The 18,688-nt window shown below is 47.1% G+C and overlaps 1 protein-coding gene across 1 annotated transcript in view; it reads left to right on the top strand.

Annotated features, from left to right (window-relative positions):
- The first annotated feature begins 5 nt into the window (after positions 1-5).
- sptbn5 (spectrin, beta, non-erythrocytic 5) overlaps positions 6-18,688 on the top strand; it is a 30,765-nt gene continuing 12,082 nt past the window's right edge. The window contains exons 1-32 of the mRNA XM_068751900.1: positions 6-119; positions 291-458; positions 834-950; positions 1,141-1,298; positions 1,372-1,600; positions 2,960-3,046; positions 3,134-3,241; positions 3,332-3,416; positions 3,495-3,628; positions 3,770-3,990; positions 4,163-4,301; positions 4,374-4,508; positions 4,621-4,709; positions 4,801-4,954; positions 5,024-5,227; positions 5,394-5,600; positions 5,686-5,836; positions 6,193-6,329; positions 6,472-6,681; positions 6,786-6,938; positions 7,034-7,164; positions 7,259-7,510; positions 7,676-7,751; positions 7,859-8,070; positions 16,699-16,948; positions 17,024-17,163; positions 17,248-17,347; positions 17,418-17,588; positions 17,690-17,854; positions 18,044-18,133; positions 18,214-18,350; positions 18,451-18,637. Of these exons, the coding sequence (XP_068608001.1) occupies positions 6-119; positions 291-458; positions 834-950; positions 1,141-1,298; positions 1,372-1,600; positions 2,960-3,046; positions 3,134-3,241; positions 3,332-3,416; positions 3,495-3,628; positions 3,770-3,990; positions 4,163-4,301; positions 4,374-4,508; positions 4,621-4,709; positions 4,801-4,954; positions 5,024-5,227; positions 5,394-5,600; positions 5,686-5,836; positions 6,193-6,329; positions 6,472-6,681; positions 6,786-6,938; positions 7,034-7,164; positions 7,259-7,510; positions 7,676-7,751; positions 7,859-8,070; positions 16,699-16,948; positions 17,024-17,163; positions 17,248-17,347; positions 17,418-17,588; positions 17,690-17,854; positions 18,044-18,133; positions 18,214-18,350; positions 18,451-18,637 (4,911 nt within the window). The remainder of the gene's footprint in view (positions 120-290; positions 459-833; positions 951-1,140; positions 1,299-1,371; positions 1,601-2,959; positions 3,047-3,133; positions 3,242-3,331; positions 3,417-3,494; positions 3,629-3,769; positions 3,991-4,162; positions 4,302-4,373; positions 4,509-4,620; positions 4,710-4,800; positions 4,955-5,023; positions 5,228-5,393; positions 5,601-5,685; positions 5,837-6,192; positions 6,330-6,471; positions 6,682-6,785; positions 6,939-7,033; positions 7,165-7,258; positions 7,511-7,675; positions 7,752-7,858; positions 8,071-16,698; positions 16,949-17,023; positions 17,164-17,247; positions 17,348-17,417; positions 17,589-17,689; positions 17,855-18,043; positions 18,134-18,213; positions 18,351-18,450; positions 18,638-18,688) is intronic.

Genomic DNA, 18,688 nt, shown 5'->3' with positions numbered 1-18,688 from the left:
TCAGGATGGAGGGCGGAGAGGATGGGGCGGGGCGAGTCAGAGAGCTGCAGGAGCAGAGGATGGAGGTACAGAAGAAGACCTTCACCAAGTGGATGAACAGCGTCTTCATCAAGAACGGGGTGAGACGGGAAGTTTGGAGGATGATGTCATGAATGGTTGTGAAACTTCCTTTCATAGAATCGGAACCAGAATCCACTTGATTGGTATTGGGTTTAATCCAATTTAAAGGTGCCGTTTGGCCTATATTTCAGCCAATACCAATCATCTATCCGCCCTTCTGCATCCTGCAGGAGAGGGTGGAGCTGACGGACGTTTACACTGAGCTGAAAACTGGCGTGACTCTGGTTCGTCTCCTGGAGCTCATCTCCAGGGAAACGCTGCCCCCGCCCAGCCGACGGAAGCTGAGAGTCCACTGCCTGGAGAACAACAGCATCGCCATTAACTTCCTGAAAAGCAAAGTAACTCGCCTGTCGCTCACAAAATAAGAACAAAAGATTTTCTATCATGTCCCCCCCCCCCCCCACTAACCTTCTACATGTGCTGGATTATTCATCTTGACTTTGGCTCCCCCTTGCGTTGTTGTTTATGCATTACAGCTGATATAGTTGGCATAGATCTTAAACAGAGAATTAACTTTTCCACAGAACAGCAGCTCTTCTGTGAGATCGGACAACGCTAACGGCTAACCTATTTTCCTGAATTCAAATCTCCTTTATTTTGAAAATCTAAATAATCATTCCAGAGGGTCTGTGAAGACGTTATCGGTCCTCACTCAGTGACCTTTGACCTGTGGGATGAACTCAAAATGACCCAATCCTTGTCTCTCCTCTCAGATTCGAGTGGATCTGATTGGTCCGGAGAATGTGGTCGATGGGGACCGGACCCTGATCCTGGGTCTGTTGTGGATCATCATCCTTAGGTTCCAGATTGGACCAATCAACCTGGAGGAGGTAATAAACCAGTGTAACCTGGAGTAAGATTATCAATAACCTCTTCTTCCTCTTGTCTTTCATCACATCCCTTCATCTTGTTTTCTTTCCTCCTGACTTCTTCTTTCTTTTCTCACTCCCTGTTCCCTTTTGTGCTTTCCTTTACTTTGTTGTCTCTTCCTGCACTTTAATGCCATGACCTTCTCATCAGGCAGTGGGCGGAGCCAGTATGGCTCATCGCACGGCGAAGGAGGCGCTGCTGATCTGGTGTCAGAGGAAAACGTCAGGTTACCACGGCGTCGATGTGCAAGACTTCTCGTCCAGCTGGAGGAGCGGACTGGCCTTCAACGCCCTCATCCATGCACACCGGTAAAACACACACACACACCCACCCATCCATCCATCCATCCATCCATCCATCCAACCCCTACGTTCTTCCCAGACCTGACCTTTTTGACTACCGCCGTCTCCGTGGCGATGACCCCTGTCGTAACCTGGAGCATGCCTTCTCCGTGGCGGACCAGGAGTTCGGGATCATGCAGCTGCTGGAGGTGGAGGACATGGTCGTCCCCCACCCCGATGAGAAGTCAATCATGACCTACGTGTCCCTGTACTACCACTACTTCTCCAAAATGAAGCAGGGGCAGACCATCCAGAAGAGACTCGCTAAGGTCTGAACCAACACTAGGGGGCAGTTCTGGGGATGGTGAGGTTGGGATTGGAGGGGAAGAGGAGTGAAAGCCAGGTTTGAAGGTGGAGTTCATCTACAGTTCTCACTGTGAACGCCTCCGCCTCCTGCTGGCTGCTTTAGGAACTGCAGGTGCTCCACCCCTGATTGAAACTCACATTATCCATGTAAATGTGGAAAACAAAGGCTTCCTTTGGCTCCTCTGGCAAATCCCTGCCACTCGGTGACTGTCCCTACTTCACAAACAGCTTCCGACTCCTGGCAGTGTGGATTACCGCCGGATTAGCTTCAGGCCTAACAGGAAGTCAGCTGTTTGTAAAACCACAACACACAGAACCCTGCAGACTGTTTGCACTAGACCAGAAACAGCTGCTGTAAAAGTTCATGAAACAAATCTACGATTCAAACTAATACGAGCATCGTATTATATTTTATTTAGATTTGTGGGATTAATAGTGATGAAGTTTCATGTTAGTGCGGCCTTTCTATCCTATGTCTATCCACAGTAGGCTGTGGGCGGGTCTGCAGACGCTAAACCAATTAGATCAGATCACACAGAGCCACTGCTCCAAACCTTGCACCCTTGAAGACGCACACGTTTACTGGCTGTTTGCGTGTGATCTGAGAAACAAGCGAGGAGGCAGGACAGGATGAAGCGTCCGAACTAAGAGTTCTGATTTGGCTGAGATGGAACCAAACCATCAAAGATTTAACGGTGGATTTACATCATCAGTGCTTCTTTTTGTAAGATAACAGCTGAGAGATCATTTTACCATCAGTCTGATGAAGCAGGTGTGTGATCGACTGTAGAGGCCAAAATCATTCCAAACATTCATGATGCATACTCACAAAAAGTCATAGATGGACATTGAAGATTTGATCAATACTGACCAGTGCTAGCAGCTGGATTGAAATGCAGATGACTTTGAGGTGTGTTTTTTGTACCTGTAGACATTTTCATCAGCTGCACTGCATGCTGTCCTGCAGTTTAATGTCAGTTTTACATATTTCATTTAGAGTTTATTGATTCATTTATACAGTTAGGAGCTATAGGCGTGTCAGTACAGTTAACAGTATGCTGATTGGGGGAAGTCTCGCTAGTCATTGGGTGAAGAGGCAGCACAGGAGAGAATTGTCCACCAGGTCCCGACAGGTTTGTGTTTCATCTCTATTTCATCCTGGCCTGTTGCCTAGAAACCTTCTAGGTTCATTAGATCACTGATAACTCAGTACCGAGGTCCCTCAGGGATCAATCTCTGTGCCACTACAATTGTCATTTTTGTCTGTGTGGGATGTTGAAACACAACCAACTGCTCCATTTTCCCAAAATGTTTCTCCTTAGATAGTCGGGATGCTGATGGAGCTGGACGGCATGAAGGTCCAGTATGAGAGACTGGTCTCAGATCTGCTTTGCTGGATCAAAACCAAGGCAAAATATTAGATGGATAATTCTATGTCAGAGAACAAACTAAAGAAAGCTGTGCTGATGGACTGATCGATTATTGTCTGATTGAAGGTGGTGCAGCTGAACGACAGACAATTTCCAAACTCCCTGCAGGAGATGCAGAAACTGATGATGGCTTTTAAAAACTACAGAACTGTGGAGAAACCTCCCAAATATCAGGTCCGACAATTTTCTTGCCTATACGCATGTAAAATCTCCTCCTTTTCAATTAAATGTAAATGATCCCGGGAACATTTTGTCTGCTTTTAGGCGCGTGGGGCAATTGAAGCTCATCTGTTCAGTCTGAAGACTCAGATGGCAACCAACAACCAATGGGTTTACAATCCACCAGAGGGTATTTAAAACACATACCAGTTAATATACACACTCCCATGGGAGGCATACAATAGATATTGTTGTTTTCTCTGTGAAGGTAAAACCCTGAGCGACATAGAGAAGAGTTGGACTCTGCTGGAAAAAGCTGAGAACGAACGAGAGCGAGCTTTGCAGGAGGCCCTCCTTCGTCTGGAGAACCTGGAGCAGCTCGCCCAGAACTTTGAAAGGAAGGTATCAAAAGAAATCTTCTTTTTCTTTTAACGGACAAGTAGCACCGAAATTCTAACAGTAGTGGCTTGTGAAACCTCTGAAAGCCAAGGATTTGAAGGCAACCACGTGCCAAATTCAACCTACAGTTTTCTTGTTTCTCAGGCAGCACTGAGGGAGGGGTATCTGGAGGACACACTGCGTTTGATTCGTAAGCAGGACGCCCGAAGTCCCTCCACCCTGGAGGAGGCCCAGGCAACCGGCCGGCGTCTGGAGGCCCTGGTCACTGACGCTCTTGCCAGGGAGCCACGCTTTGCTGCTCTGAGAGATATGGCTAAGACCATCGAGCTTGGAAAGTACCACAGCAAAGATCGGATCATCAAGAGGTGAGAGAAGGTACCACACATGGGTTGGAGTAACTGAGCTGTTATTTTAGTGAGGTCTGACAGATTAAGATGAGTAGATGTTCCAGACGTGAAAATAGAGTTGTGTCATCAGCATAGCGGCAGAGTTTCTCTTAAGGACAACACATTTAAATAACGTTTTTTTCTTTGTAAGGGAGGAGAACATTAGCCACCGATGGAAGGACCTACTGCGGCAGCTCCAACAGCTGAGGGGGCTGCTGGGAAATGTAATTGAAAATTTCAGCGTCCTGCGAGACATCGATCTCATCTGCCAAGAATTGAAAGAATTGCAGGTGAGTTTACGCCGAAGCTGCTAGCTATACTTTATATTATGTTGTTACATAAAGTCTCCTCTTCATCTCCAGTCCCAGGCCGGCTCCTCTGAACTGGGCAAACAGCTGACCGAGGTGGAGTCGCTCCTTCAGAAGCAGGATCTTCTGGAGGCTCAGATTTCAGCTCATGGCGAAACCATCATGGTCATCAGCAGCAGAGCTCTGAAGGCACTCATTATTGGACTAACATCTGTCAAACCTTTACTTAAATCTGCGTTTTATTTTTTGTCCCACATCCCAGTCAGGCCGTCTTCTAATCTTTCTTTGTCTTTGGTGTCAGGTGAAAGTGAGGGACAGTCAGCAGATCCTGAGCCGAGTGAGAGCTCTCGACGTTCAGTACAAATCTCTGGTTTCCCTGAGCAGCAGCAGGTTTCATTTCTGCCTTTATTTGATTTGTAGAAGCTGATGGAACTTAATCTGAACCAGAGATATGAATCTCTCCTCTCCTCTCCTCTCCCAGGAGGAGACATTTGGAGGCCCAGCTGATTTTGTTTGAGTTCTTCTACGACTGTGAGGAGCTGGAGGCGTGGCTCTATGAACGATGGCTGAGGCTGCAGACGGCGGTCCCGGGACGAGACCTCAGCCACATCCAACTGACCCAGAACAAACACAAGGTGGGCTGATGGGCACGACAACACACACACCTATTGATTCCCATATTGATTAGCTCTGCATTCTGTCAGGCTCTGGAGGCAGAGCTCCAGGGCCAGGACTCTCTGTTCCAGGGGGTTCTGACTCGAGGTCAGGAACTCCTGTCCAAACAGAGTCAGTCCAACCAGCGGTCCATACAGAAGTGGATCCGCACCCTGAAGAAGCAGTGGAGTCACCTGACCGATGATGTAATCGGACACCGCAACAGACTGCAGGCCAAAGCTGCCATAAAACAGGTAGATGAGGCTGATGATGTCACAACTAGGTTTTTTGGACCCTCCAATCAGACACCTTGATTGTATTCTGTGGCCCGTAAACCACAATAATCATTGCAGAGTTTTATTGGGATCGGGTCCGGGCTTTGTCTTCGTATAAGACGAGTGAAAGCGCAGCTCTCCTCAGTACTTTGCAGACGTGGCGGAGGCCAACTCCTGGTTGGACGACAGGAAGCTGCTGCTGGCCAGCCAGGATCATGGCAAGGACGAGTCGAGCACGGCAGTGTTGCTGCAGCGCCACCTGCGGTTGGAGAAAGACATGGCGGCCTACTCGTCGGAGATAAGGAGGCTTTCGGAGCAGGCGAGAAGTGCAGTGCAGCTGACGCCTCTCGCTGTGAGCGTGGAATGAAGTCATGCTTTGTGGTGCTGCAAGACAAACGGGAAAATGTAATCCAGATGTCGTCACTCAAACTGTGTAGGCGGAGCCTCAGCAGAGTACGATGGTCCAATACAGCGAATCCTCTGGCGACGAAGAGGATGTGGGGTCGTCGTTAAAAACCGGTGCCAGCGGTGGGAGTGGCTCTCGGAGCGATGAAAGCAAAGCCAAGATCCGCTTCAGATACAGCAGAGGTACCGTAGGTCTGCTCGGCTACACCGCAGTGCATGATGGGAAATGGGAATTTTTTCAATCTAATTAGTTCGATTCCTCGGGAGATTCGTTTTTGATGGAGACCAACAAATTGTCTTCATTCGAACTGAAAACTGAAAGGACATTTTCTGCTCATCAGTATTTGATGTTTAGCTTCTTGTTTTTGCTCTCAGATCCAATAAAAAAAATTAGTAAAACATTTAAAATTCTCCCTGCATGGAGATCACTGACTGTTTTAAACTTTGATTGCTTTGGAAAATATAGATCAGTCAAATAAAAATGTTAATAAAGACAAATGTGAAAACTGTGATGTAATCTGAGCCACGCTGATTTTCAGGTCAGTTTCCGTGGGATCGCAGTGAGATAGTCGCCATCATCAGCACCGGATCGGATGGAGACCGAGTCCTCGCCAGAGACAGCCGAGGAAACCAGCAACTCATCCCAAAAACATACCTGATCCTGCTGCCGGCCACTGTATGATCAGTAATTAATAACGTTTACATTACATCAGTGATGATCTTTGAATCAATTGATCATCAAGATGAGTCAATTTTGATCAACAGGACGTACAATCATTCAGTCCCAGTAAAAACCTCACCTTCTTCACGGTGTTCAGGCTCCTCCCCCCACACCTGCCTCCACCAGTCGTGTGGCAGAAAACCCAAACAGGAAGTTGAATCGTCCGCGGCGCAGCCGTTCCATGCGTCGCAGCACGACTGAGATTCAGACGACATGGCCTCCAGATCCACAGTACCAGAGAGAGACTGTAGAGGGCACGCAGGCCAGCCTGGACCAGGACTACACCTACCTTTACAACCTGCTCAAGGTGATGGGGGCATTGTGGGGAATGTAGTTTTTTAAACCAGTGAGATTATTTAGAAGAGCTTCTGTGAAAATAAAGTTTTCTCTTCGTTTTGTTTTTTTTTTTAGTCAAAGATGCGGAGTCTGGAGGAGATGCTGTGTCTGCATCGGTTCTGTAACAGCTGCCAGGAGTTTGAGTCGTGGATGGAGGACAAGGAGAACATCCTGAAGACGTTCAGCTCAGACGCAGACAACCTGGGCGTGGTTCAAGCCCAATACGAAGTAACCATTCAACTCTGGGCGACTTCTCTGTTTCTTCTTTTAAATGTCGCCACAAGAAGTGACCCACAGTCCGGAAATCTTTCTGTCCATTCCAGAACTTCCTGACTGAGTTGGCGAGCGGGCATGGCCAGCTGGATGACATCATTAAAATGGCGACGGAGATGGCAAAGAGCCGACACAGTAAGCAAAGAGAAGTCGAGGCCAGACAGAGGACGGTTTCTAAGAGGTACAAACTATAACATAACATGATATCATGATTCTCTGATGAGCACTAACCCGGGGTTAATGAAAGCCCGGCCTCCCGTGCCCGGTGTCGGCAGGTGGAACCGGATCCAGCAGCTGAAGGATGAAAAAGGACAGGAGCTGCTGAGCACAGCGGACGTTCAGTCCTTCCTCCAGAGCTGCGAGGACACGAAAGCTCAGCTGCAGGGTCAGCTGTCCAGACTTGATGCTGTGGACGTGGGCTGCACCTCCTTCACCCTCCTGACCGAGGAGGACCTGGGCCTGGCTCGGCTCAAGGACATCCAGGCCTTGGAGAGCAAGATCGCCTACTTGAAGAGTGTTGCCAAGATGTATGGGGGCCTCATTAAATAAAATATCAAGATTACTTTTGTAATTAAAAGTGGTTCATTTGTTTAATTTATAATCATCCTCTATCCACTCTTGACCAAATTAAAAATTCACTGCTGAGGAATTTCCATGTCTTGCTGTCCACGATGTCATTTCCTGTGCTACAGGAAGAAAGACTGCAGCCCAGCAGAGCGTGCAGCCATCTTCGAGGAGGTTCGAGGCCTGGAAGCTCTGCTAAATCAGGTCTATGTTCAGTCCATCAACACAAAGGAACTAGATCAGCAGACTATGGAGCAGATTCCAAGCAGATCGTAGTGAACGTTCTGATTGCTCACTCTGTTTTGGACCAGTTAAAAGGTCAGGCCGCTGAGAGACAGCGCCGCCTGGAGGAGGCCCGAAGGCTGCAGAACTTCCAGCAGCAGGCCAAAGAGATGCATCGCTGGACCGGCTCAGTTCGGGAGCGCCTCCTGCAAGAGGAGGCGGCGAGTGATGTGGCCTCAGCGGTTGCCCTGCTGGAGCAACACCAGGATCTTCAGCTGGAGATGGAGGAGCAGAGGAGAAGGTAAAGAGAGTGTTGGGTCTAAAATGAATAAACCCAGAGAGGCCTTGCACCGAAGAGACGAAACGAGGCAAAACTGTAGATTATTAGATTTATTAAGACAGCTGTCAGCTGGGAGGGATGGAGAGACGCAAGTAGTTAGCTTCGTTCGGCTTCACCAACACACTCCACCTCCTCCTGGTCATCGCACAGTTTATAAGCGTTACGCATACACATGAATATCATGAGTAAGGTCAAGAAGAACAGAGTGGCTCTGTCCTAACTTCTACTGATTGGTGTGTTATTGATAAGCACCAGGCGAAGAATGATTTGACAAACATAGGCTACTGAAGACTCAGGAATACACTTTGTCTCCACTCAGGCTGCAGATAAGAATGTGTACGTGCGCAAATCACCCAGACATGAAGACTCCAACCTTGGGCAGATAGCTCTTCGAAACAATACGAAGCGTTCCCTTCTTCAGTCTAGTCAGCATATAACAGATCTCCGATTGTCACTAACTCAGCAGTTAGTCACATGGCAGAAGAAAACCGACACAGGGGGGGGTTTGAGCATTAAAGAGGATTATACACAGATGTTCTGAGAAATACACAAATATATGGAACGATCTGTTTAAGCAACTTCACATTTCCCCCCTGTTGTGGATTTGGAAGACATCCGTGAATACAACCAAATGGCTTCCCGTAAACACTTCATTAACAAATCAACAACAGTTTGTCCATTATCAGGATGTGGCGAAAACCTTCCAATAAGGAAAAATTCCACAACTCCCCTACCGCTTGGTAGCAAGAACCTCATGGTCTGACAATGGACCAAATCTGAAGTATTAAGGAAAAGACAGAGACGGTTAAACATCAGTGTCTGCGTGTACGTCAGGCACAACAGCATCATAGTCATCCACTTGGATGAGATTATACTGATACATCTGTGCAACAAACATACGTGAGATTAACCTCTTGGACATGGGGATTACACAACATGAACAGAAAACACAGAGGAATAAAAAATCCATACTATGGCAATGAAAGGGCCTAACATTTTAAGGAGAACCTGATGCCATGACCCTGAGAACAACCAGTCTAACCAGCCTCCTTCAACTTTGTCTTCCCGTGACATAGTGTCCCTTAGGTTTTTCATGGTGTGCATTACGTCTACAATAGTTTGGTTCTCGTTGGGAATATATGTGCAACAGTGTTCACCAATCATAGCACAAACACCTCCTTGTGGGGCTAAGGCCAAATCAACAGCCATTCTTGTTTGTAGGGCCATAAGACGGGTGGCCGTAATAACTTTATTCTGAGCTTCACTCATGATAATGGAAGCATTGACGAAACTTTGGAATCTGTAATCTATGGTTTCAAGTCGAAGGCCAATTTTTCCTACCCCTATGTTTGGGAAGAAAGCATGCGTAACTCGGTCTCCTGGAGACCAATACCTGTGTTGGTAGGGGACATTGCTACCCCAGATCGGATCATGTTCTTCAAAGGTAACAAAGCGCTTGGTCCTTCTAGGTGTAGGCAGGTTGGGATGTACTACGGCTGTGACAATGTAAGTATGGTCTGAAACTGCGACAGGTGTACATATGGCAGTGACGTTAGTTGGCAGTTGCAATGTTTACTGTCTACTGATGCAATGGGAGTGTTACCAGTTCCTGTCAAGTGAACACAAAGTGGAAAGCAATACGTGTCATCCCCAATGTCATTACAATGAGCTAAGTGTGTTTTGTCCAATGTTACTCCAAAACCTGTGATTGTGGCTTTTGTAAGTACAGATAAGCGTTTGTGGGTCAGAACTTTGGCTGGAGAAAAGGTTTCATTTACAGCATTCAAGGCATTCATGTAGGCGAAGGGTGTGGCATATAGGGCTGGTTGCCCCGTACGGTAGGTGAGACTGCTTTAGCTTGTTCCGCCACACTACAAAAGCTGAGATCACCCGCTTCACAAGGGAACTCAAATCAAAGGGACCCCGAGGGGTAGCGACAGTCTGAGGTTGGTGCACGGTGGAGTGATGCGTTTTCATTCACCAATCACTCTTTTCTTCTATCAGGAGTGTGTGTTGCGGGGTCGGTGGAGTGATGCGTTTTTATTCACCAATCACTCTTTTCTTTGATCAGGAGTGTGTGTTGAGGGGTCGGTGGAGTGATGCGTTTTTATTCACCAATCACCCTTTTCTTCTGGCACAGCTTCTTCGGTCAGGAGTGTGTGTTGAGGAGTCGACTGACAGGTTCTTCTATTAGACTATGGTGGCGTTCATCTATGGCCTACAGCAAGTGGTTACTAGCACGCACTGCTGGAGCAGCTAAAAATGTTTTCTAACAATGTTACTTGTCATCCAGCGAGGTTCTGAATCTGCGCAGTGTCGCTCGGGATCGGAGGTGTGATCTTTTGAGTGCGAGGGTTACTCACACGTTGCACCGGACACTGTGGTAGCACCTGCAGTGGGTGGCGTGCATCCCAGTTGCTCCTTCGGCGACCTTTTCAGCCGTGTGGGTCATCAGCTGAACTCGGAAGGAATCCCGCCACCGTTGGTGTTCCCAGGACTCGTCGGGTGTTCCTTACCCGCACAAAGTCTCTGGGTCCGATGTTCGGGCAGGTGCATCTGCTGCTGCTGCTGCTGCTGCTGCTGCTGCTGGACGACACAACCTGTCTTTGGTCTCTCAGTACCTGCGTCAGATTTATCATGCAGTATTGGGTCAGTGCATCATCACACAGTGTGCTTGGCCATAGGAACCAGTCCAGTGTCTGGAGGTCGTCCAACCACCACCTCACTTGTTGACGACAGATTATGCTGTGGGTTAGGGTTAGAAGGTAAACATTTAATCCAGGATAATTTCGTTCATCTGGCTTTCAGAGTGTGGGGTTGTTTCATTCTGCAGCGCCACCAGAATGCGTCTGGTAACTGCAGTGTGTCTTCATTTCCAACTTGAGTCTGTCACTGAGTTCTGAAAGTATTTTGTTAGCAACACACGAATCATTATTGAACCATTGTCAGAGAAAATCATCTTCTCCATCGCTGAAGCACTTTGTTTCTTTGTGCTTCAACCAAATTCGAAAGCAAGGTGAGCGTTCCACCAAGTCCATCATCAGATGCTGACAACGTCTCTGAGGTAGACGAGCACGTTAATGGAAAAGTCAATTGAAAAGTCAATGGAAAAGTCATTGGACGCGTCCGTCCAACATTATGTCATGCAATCAAAATTAAACACACATCAAAATCATATTTTTGTGTATATATATTCTTTTTGTTTTTTGGAACCAATGAGACTGAGAATAGCAACATCTCCTCCCCTTTGACACATGGTCCAACCCATGAGTCAACTGAATCTCTTCTCTGTGCAAAAGTAAAAGTAACCAATTAATGCACTTGAGAAATTGAGAAAGGAGGAACAAACAGGAAATAATAAACATCAAACAAAGACGGTGCTTTGAGATCCTTCAGAATGGGAGACACCATTCTCGTCAGGGGCGGACCAATCGTCCTCAAGGGCGCCCAGCGCGGGCCCCCAAATTCAGATTCCTTGCAAATACAGGTTGCTGAGGAGTCAGGCATACACAATTAAAAACAATCAATGGTCATAATAGAGTCTCTTTAAGGAATGTATTTTCAAAGGCTTCATCTCTGCTCAGGAACATAAGCTGTAGAATGCAATAAATGTGATGTCACTACATCATGAGTTGATGAAACCTGCTGTTTCATCGAGTCCATTAAAAAATCCCCATTGTTGTGCAGTGATCAGTTATACATGTACATCATGGCGCATGCGCGGAATGGCAACGCCATTGGAATCACAAAAGAAGAGTCATTTCAAAGAAGGCGTCATGAAATCTTGACCAAGCAAAAATTATCAGAACATAAATAAGAAATCAAAAACTCTGTGATAATCTAAAACATGTATCCTCAATAGTCTGTGTCCCTTTAACAGGCCTAGATAGAGGCTTGTGTGTCACAGCATCAGAATCAATTACACATAAAACATGAATCCCCTTCGTCAATAACAGAACAACAGGATGCTGTTCATAAGCTTTGTGTTTTAACGTGTATTGCTGCTGTTTGAGCTCATATCTCCTTGTATCATTAAGTTTAAACATCAGTTGAGCTGTGTGTGTGTTTGTGTTTGCATCTCACGTGAACCGGAGGGCGATCCGTCAGTCAGTCAATCCGAGCCAGCCACAGAGAAGGAGGGACCCCCGCCCCCTCATCCACGACACCGCTGTTGATCACCCCTTATCTGGCCTCTGTCCCTCAGTGGTTCCGGTCACTCCCTCATCCAGCGTCCCCTCTGTTCACAATTGAAGCCTCCGTCTGGTCATCGTTCCTCCACAGGATGAGAGCATGTTCTCTTTCTCATTCGTGACGATGTCTCCCACTGGACGTCCTCTCACGGGAGGCATGCTGCCTTGAGACATCGAGCGTTGCATGCTCTTTGGAGGAAAGTCTTTTTCTTCTTCTTCTTCTTTCTTCTTCTTTCTTCTTCTTAGCATGTTTGACGTGGTGCATTCAATCGGTCAGTCTGTCGTTAGCCCCACATATCATGCTCGAGTGAGCAGTGTGGGCTGGTGGGGGGGCATTGGACCCTCAGTGGAGTAGACCCTGAGGTGGACGATGAACTCTGGTCTGATGGTGATGGTGATTGATGTCTTCTGGTCGCGGACGGTGGGAGGAGGCACCCAACCCCCAGTGGCTGGAACAGAGTGACCCGCGGGGGCCAAACTCCAGTACAGTGGAGCAGTTTGTGGAGCAAAGGAAAACAATTAGTTCCTGCATATTGTATTATATCAATATTACATCAATCAAATTGAACCTCTGAGCTTAGCATGCTATCATCTTTTGTAACATAGACCTGAGACATGTTAAAGCGAAGGAAGCAAACAGTAGAAGAATAGCACTCATAACACTCACAGGAGTAATGGCTTCCAACAGAATACAATTTTTTTATTTTTTTTTATTTTAATGATTAAAGGCACAAAGACATCTGTGCCACTATCCCTCCTCTTGAGGCGTGGCAACGCCCACGGCAATATTGCTGCCCATATGTAGACAGATTTAGGCAGACGTGAATGTCCTAGTCGATGTCATTGCTATCAATGACCTGGTAGTGTATGTACCTTTTAAAAAAAAAAAAATTAGATTTATTTTCCCTATCTGTCCTTCACTCCATGATTATCTACTTGTTCTTTCCTACCTAGACATGCTGAATCGTGTGTTTTCCTTTACTTGGCGCCCTGCAGTAATGCGCCCAGTGTCCTATCTCACACTTTCCTTCCACCCCCTCCTCCGGCACCCCGACCTCTCTGTCTCGCTAAAACACTTCCTCTTTACCATCAAAAACATATCATTAGACTCCTCGTTATTTGTTTCACGCTACTCTCTCTTCATGTTTTGCCCGTGTAATAAATTCAGACAGAGTTAAGTTTAGCAAGGTGACAGAATGCTTCATCAGCCAGTGGCTGATTTCTGGGTTAAAGGTTTTGTTTTTGAGACGGAGCTCATTCTTTAATTGTTGCCGGTACGGACCGGCCTCATTATTAACATCATAAAGGGCACTGTTCTAGTCCTGCTCTGAAGTCATCAATAACATCATCAGACTTTGGCTTTGTTTGTCCTATTTTACTGTAGTTAAGTCTTTGTCTAAACACCTCTCTCTCTTGCATTTAGTCTGGGTTTGACTTTGGTTACGTGGGCGGACAACAACGGTGGGGCGCTACCTTTTTATTTATGCCCCTCCCGAGTGGAGGTGCAGATGGGTAAATTCCTCTTTTCTAATTTTGGTTTAGTAGAAAGGTTATTTATTCTTCAGCGTTTACTTATTCTATCTTAAATACCTTTCCTGCTATATAGAATTCCACACGTGACGTAACTCAGAGAGAATCCCCCTAATGGGGTGAAGTGCATCTCCCGAGATGCAATCTTCTAGAGCAAACCTTTGTTTGCTCCGGCTTCTCGCTCGGTGTCCTAACACAGAGTTGCATTCCGTTTTAGACCCTCCAGTCTGGTCACCACTAACCTTCATGAATGAGTTCACAAAGTCTTCCCCAGTGACGGTCTTGCGTTGACACCGTGAGGTTCCAGACCGTCCAGCCGTGCAGTGATCCCATGAGGACTCAGGCTGTTTTACTGTTACAACTTTGACTCATTCCGTTCATCCACATGAAACATTTATTCACAGACACGTACATACAGGGTTTTAAGTCTAGACTTTAACAACAACAACACACAGATCTGTATACTTTATTTCTTTCTTATATATCTATATATATATATATATTATAGTGCTGCACAATAGTACCGGTGGGGAAACGCCGCCGTTTCTGCGCGCCCCGACAGGACTGATGTTGATCCCTATCTGGGTTCAGAAACGGGAAACACACCGTTTCAGCGTGATGGAAAATACCTCATTCGCACGATAGGACTGCTGTTAATCCCTACCCGCCTGGTTAGGAACAGAGAAACATAACGTTCCGCGCGATAGGACCGCCGTCCCTACCCGCCTTCTCCGGGTGTCTCACCTTCAGGCAGGTCTGCTCTCTGGCTCAAATCCCGTCAACCCGATCCCCCAGGGACTGGCATGCGAAGGATTGGCCCCGGAAAAGGGTCTTAGTGAATTAGAGTGTGCACCCTCTAATCAATTCTTCCAAGCCAGCCCACCGCAGACGGGTGTATTGGATCCTGCCGACAACGCCAATTAATGTCAGGTTTGTGACACTGTAAAAGAGAGAAAATCAGAACCAAGCCCCAAAGATTCAACCCAATAACCATTTACTTGCAGTAAGAAACGAGACTAGTATTCTTTCTGTCAGCAAGGGAGAATGGAGCTGCATTCTAGCCGTGCCATCGACTCTCCCAGCAAGGGAGAGTGGCTGCTGCTAGCCTCGTCCTCGATTCTCCTTGGTCTGCAGCTTGTTCATTTCCTCTTCTTAGTCTCACACCAGTTTCCTCATCGCTCAACTCTCCCAGGGCCGCGCCCTTATCAGCTCCAACTCACCACCACACACACACCCAGCTGTTTTATTACTCCCAAGCAGTCCAACACAATATCTTTATACATTCATTCTGGTGCACCTCCATTCATGCTCAAACAATAAAAGCACGTTTTTGCAAATACAGTTTGATTTTTTAAAGACCGGTCCCTTAATTGATTTTTCCCAGACGTTTGATCCCTTTAATTATACCTAAAAACATTTAGTGTATTGAATTACTCCTAATAAGGCCCGTTAATTTACTCGTACCCAGACGTTTGATCCCGTTAATTTATACTTAAAAGTATTAATTATATTGAATTACTCCTAATAAGACCTTGTAATTCCTTAAACGTCTGGATTATTTATTTAGTAGCCTTGTAATTCCTTAAACGTCATTGGAAGTGTGTGGACATAATCATAGTAAATATAATATTTATTCACTGATCCACTGGAAGTGTGTGGACATAATCCCAGCAAATACAATATTTATTTACCGATCCCGTTAATTTACTCGTACCCAGACGTTTGATCCCGTTAATTTATACTTAAAAGTATTAATTATTTTGAATTACCCTAATAAGACCTTGTAATTCCTTAAACGTCTGGATTATTTATTTAGTAGCCATGGACTTACATATGGGCCTCTGCCCTTCCTGTTTGTGCACAGTCTCACACCACTTCCTGCTTTAATTTCACATACATAAACTTCCCTGTTTTTAAGTAAGTTGGAAAAAATGTTACGTATTAAATACCAGCAATACCTGTAGTCACCCGATGCAAGCCTGGTTCTTGGGACCCGTTGTCCAGGCGGGCAGCCGGCGCCGGAAGGGGGAGGCCCGTCCCCTTCAATGGGGAGACGCGGTGTCCTCAGTCCAGCGGCGGTCGTCCGTCCAGATGTGGGTCCCGGGTTTCAGCACCAATTAATGTTGGGTCTAAAATGAATAAACCCAGAGAGGCCTTGCACCGAAGAGACGAAACGAGGCAAAACTGTAGATTATTAGATTTATTAAGACAGCTGTCAGCTGGGAGGGATGGAGAGACGCAAGTAGTTAGCTTCGTTCGGCTTCACCAACACACTCCACCTCCTCCTGGTCATCGCACAGTTTATAAGCGTTACGCATACACATGAATATCATGAGTAAGGTCAAGAAGAACAGAGTGGCTCTGTCCTAACTTCTACTGATTGGTGTGTTATTGATAAGCACCAGGCGAAGAATGATTTGACAAACATAGGCTACTGAAGACTCAGGAATACACTTTGTCTCCACTCAGGCTGCAGATAAGAATGTGTACGTGCGCAAATCACCCAGACATGAAGACTCCAACCTTGGGCAGATAGCTCTTCGAAACAATACGAAGCGTTCCCTTCTTCAGTCTAGTCAGCATATAACAGATCTCCGATTGTCACTAACTCAGCAGTTAGTCACATGGCAGAAGAAAACCGACACAGGGGGGGGTTTGAGCATTAAAGAGGATTATACACAGATGTTCTGAGAAATACACAAATATATGGAACGATCTGTTTAAGCAACTTCACAGAGAGCCAAGTCCGACTTGGTGGCTCAATGTTTGGTGGACAGAAATCGTTCTTTATTCTGGGGAATACTAGAAACGTGATTTCCTGGTTGCCACGCAGACAGTCTCAGAATAACAAGCTTGTGTTTGTTCCCAGGTTGAAGGACATGGAGAACTTGGGCAAGTCTCTTCAGAAGAGTTCATTTAACGGAAAGACAGGGGACGTTGACATCCAAAAAACCCTGCATAACCTCAATACTGACTGGTCCAAGCTTGACAAGTTGTGGACCAGCAGGAAGAAGCATTTGGAGCAGGGGTTGGAGCTCCAGAGGCTAAACCAGGAAGGAGACCGAATCGAGGCGGCGCTGTCTGGACACGAAGCCCGACTAAGGATTGAAGACGTTGGGGTGAGTGCAGTTCGCTCTCATCTGCTTTCGTGGTTGGACCCTGATGTTCAGCAATGACCAAAGATATTGGTGCAGGACTCGGTGGACAGAGTCCACAGTCTGCTGGGCCGACAAGAGGAGCTGGAAGGACTCCTGAAAGCTTTGGACCAAAGAGTGGACCGGTTCATCCAACGCAGCCAGGAGCTCATCAAGCAAGGACACTACGCTGCTGAACAGTACGGCAATTCATGTCATTGATCAATTATATGCATGACGGTTCGATGAAAACACAAATATCTGTGCCTCAATGTCCTGTGAAGCATCAACAGGAGGAGCAGGAGCATCCCGGAGGCCAACAGGAAGTTGAAGGAGAGCAGCTGTCAGAGGAGGAATTTGCTACTGGCCTCAAAGAAATATCAGGTTCTTCTTCTTCGTCTTTGTCTTTGTCTTTGTCTTTGTCTTTCTTTCTAATGTTTCCTTTGTCTTGCAGGAGTTCCAGAGAGATTCAACTGAGCTCCTTCTCTGGATGGAGGAAAAGTTCAAGGTAGCCGAGGACGAGTCGTACCGCGACCCCGCCAACATCCTCCTGAAGCTGAAGCGACACGAAGCGGCTGAAAGTGAGATGAAGGCTAACCAAGTCTGGCTGGACAGACTGGTTCAGGTAAACGGCTGCTCACTGGTTCCCAGTTCCCAGTGATCAAGTTAAGGAGCAGATCTTCCACTGCTAGACCTTACTGAGCTCGTTCTGTTCTTTATCTTCAGTTGGGCCAGGAGATGCTTGCCGAAGACAACAACAACAGTCAGAGCATCACGAGGAAGTCTGCCCAGTTTAGCAGCCGCTGGAGGAGACTCCAGGACAAGATGGCCGACCGAGGCGACAAGTTGAGGCAGGCAGGACAGCAGGAGCAGCTGATGGAGCTACTGCAGGTAAGACGGAGCCCGACACGTCTGACGGTGAATGTCAAATGACTTTCAAAACACCTGCCCGTAAGCCCCTCCCCTTTCCATTAGGTGTGAGGTGAGTCCAGGTCCTTGTGTTACGCTGCACATACAGCCAGCTGTAAGCCTGCTCAGTTAAAACATGTCAAATGAACCAAGTCAATCTTCCCTCCTCAGGATGCCAAGTTGAAGATCGAGGCCATCCAATGGATGCTGAGCAATGCGGCCAAAGGTCATGACCTCCGCTCCAGCCGACAGCTTCTGAAGGTGAGCTCACCGGTGCTTAAATACGGGAGTCACTTTAATATCCACACAATACAGAGAGCAACTAGCCCGTGTCTTTACAGGAGCATCAGCAGGTGGAGCAGGAGGCCAAGGAGCTGGCGGAGAAGATCAACTCCATTGTCAGCAGGGCCAAACACCTTGCGTCCAATCATTTCGACTCCCAGAGGATCCTCCAGGAGACGGCCGCTTACCTCAGTCTGTGAGTCGACTTGCGACGCTGTCGTCCTCATCGTATTTGGTGCACAGACTCAAACTCTCGTCGTGTATCTTCATTCTTCTGGCCTTTGCTTCTACTGCAGGTTCAAGTCTCTCCAGAAGCCTCTGGATCGGCGGCGAGCTCACCTGGAGGCGTCTGTGCTGCTGTTTGGGTTTCATCATGACGTGGACCTGGAGCTCAGCTGGATCTTGGAACATCTCCCCGCCTCTGGATCGACGGGGTACGACAAGTCTCTGGCTGGAGCGGTCAGCCTCATGCAGAAACAAAAGGTACCGACCGGACGCCAGTTGATCTCTGGTGCTGAATAATTCTGCTGGTTG

The sequence above is a fragment of the Brachionichthys hirsutus genome, chromosome 18 (assembly GCF_040956055.1).
Source record: "Brachionichthys hirsutus isolate HB-005 chromosome 18, CSIRO-AGI_Bhir_v1, whole genome shotgun sequence".
NCBI classification, from domain to species: domain Eukaryota; kingdom Metazoa; phylum Chordata; class Actinopteri; order Lophiiformes; family Brachionichthyidae; genus Brachionichthys; species Brachionichthys hirsutus.
The sequence above is the reverse complement of the archived record's forward strand: the minus strand, read 5'-3'. Positions and strand labels throughout refer to the sequence as shown.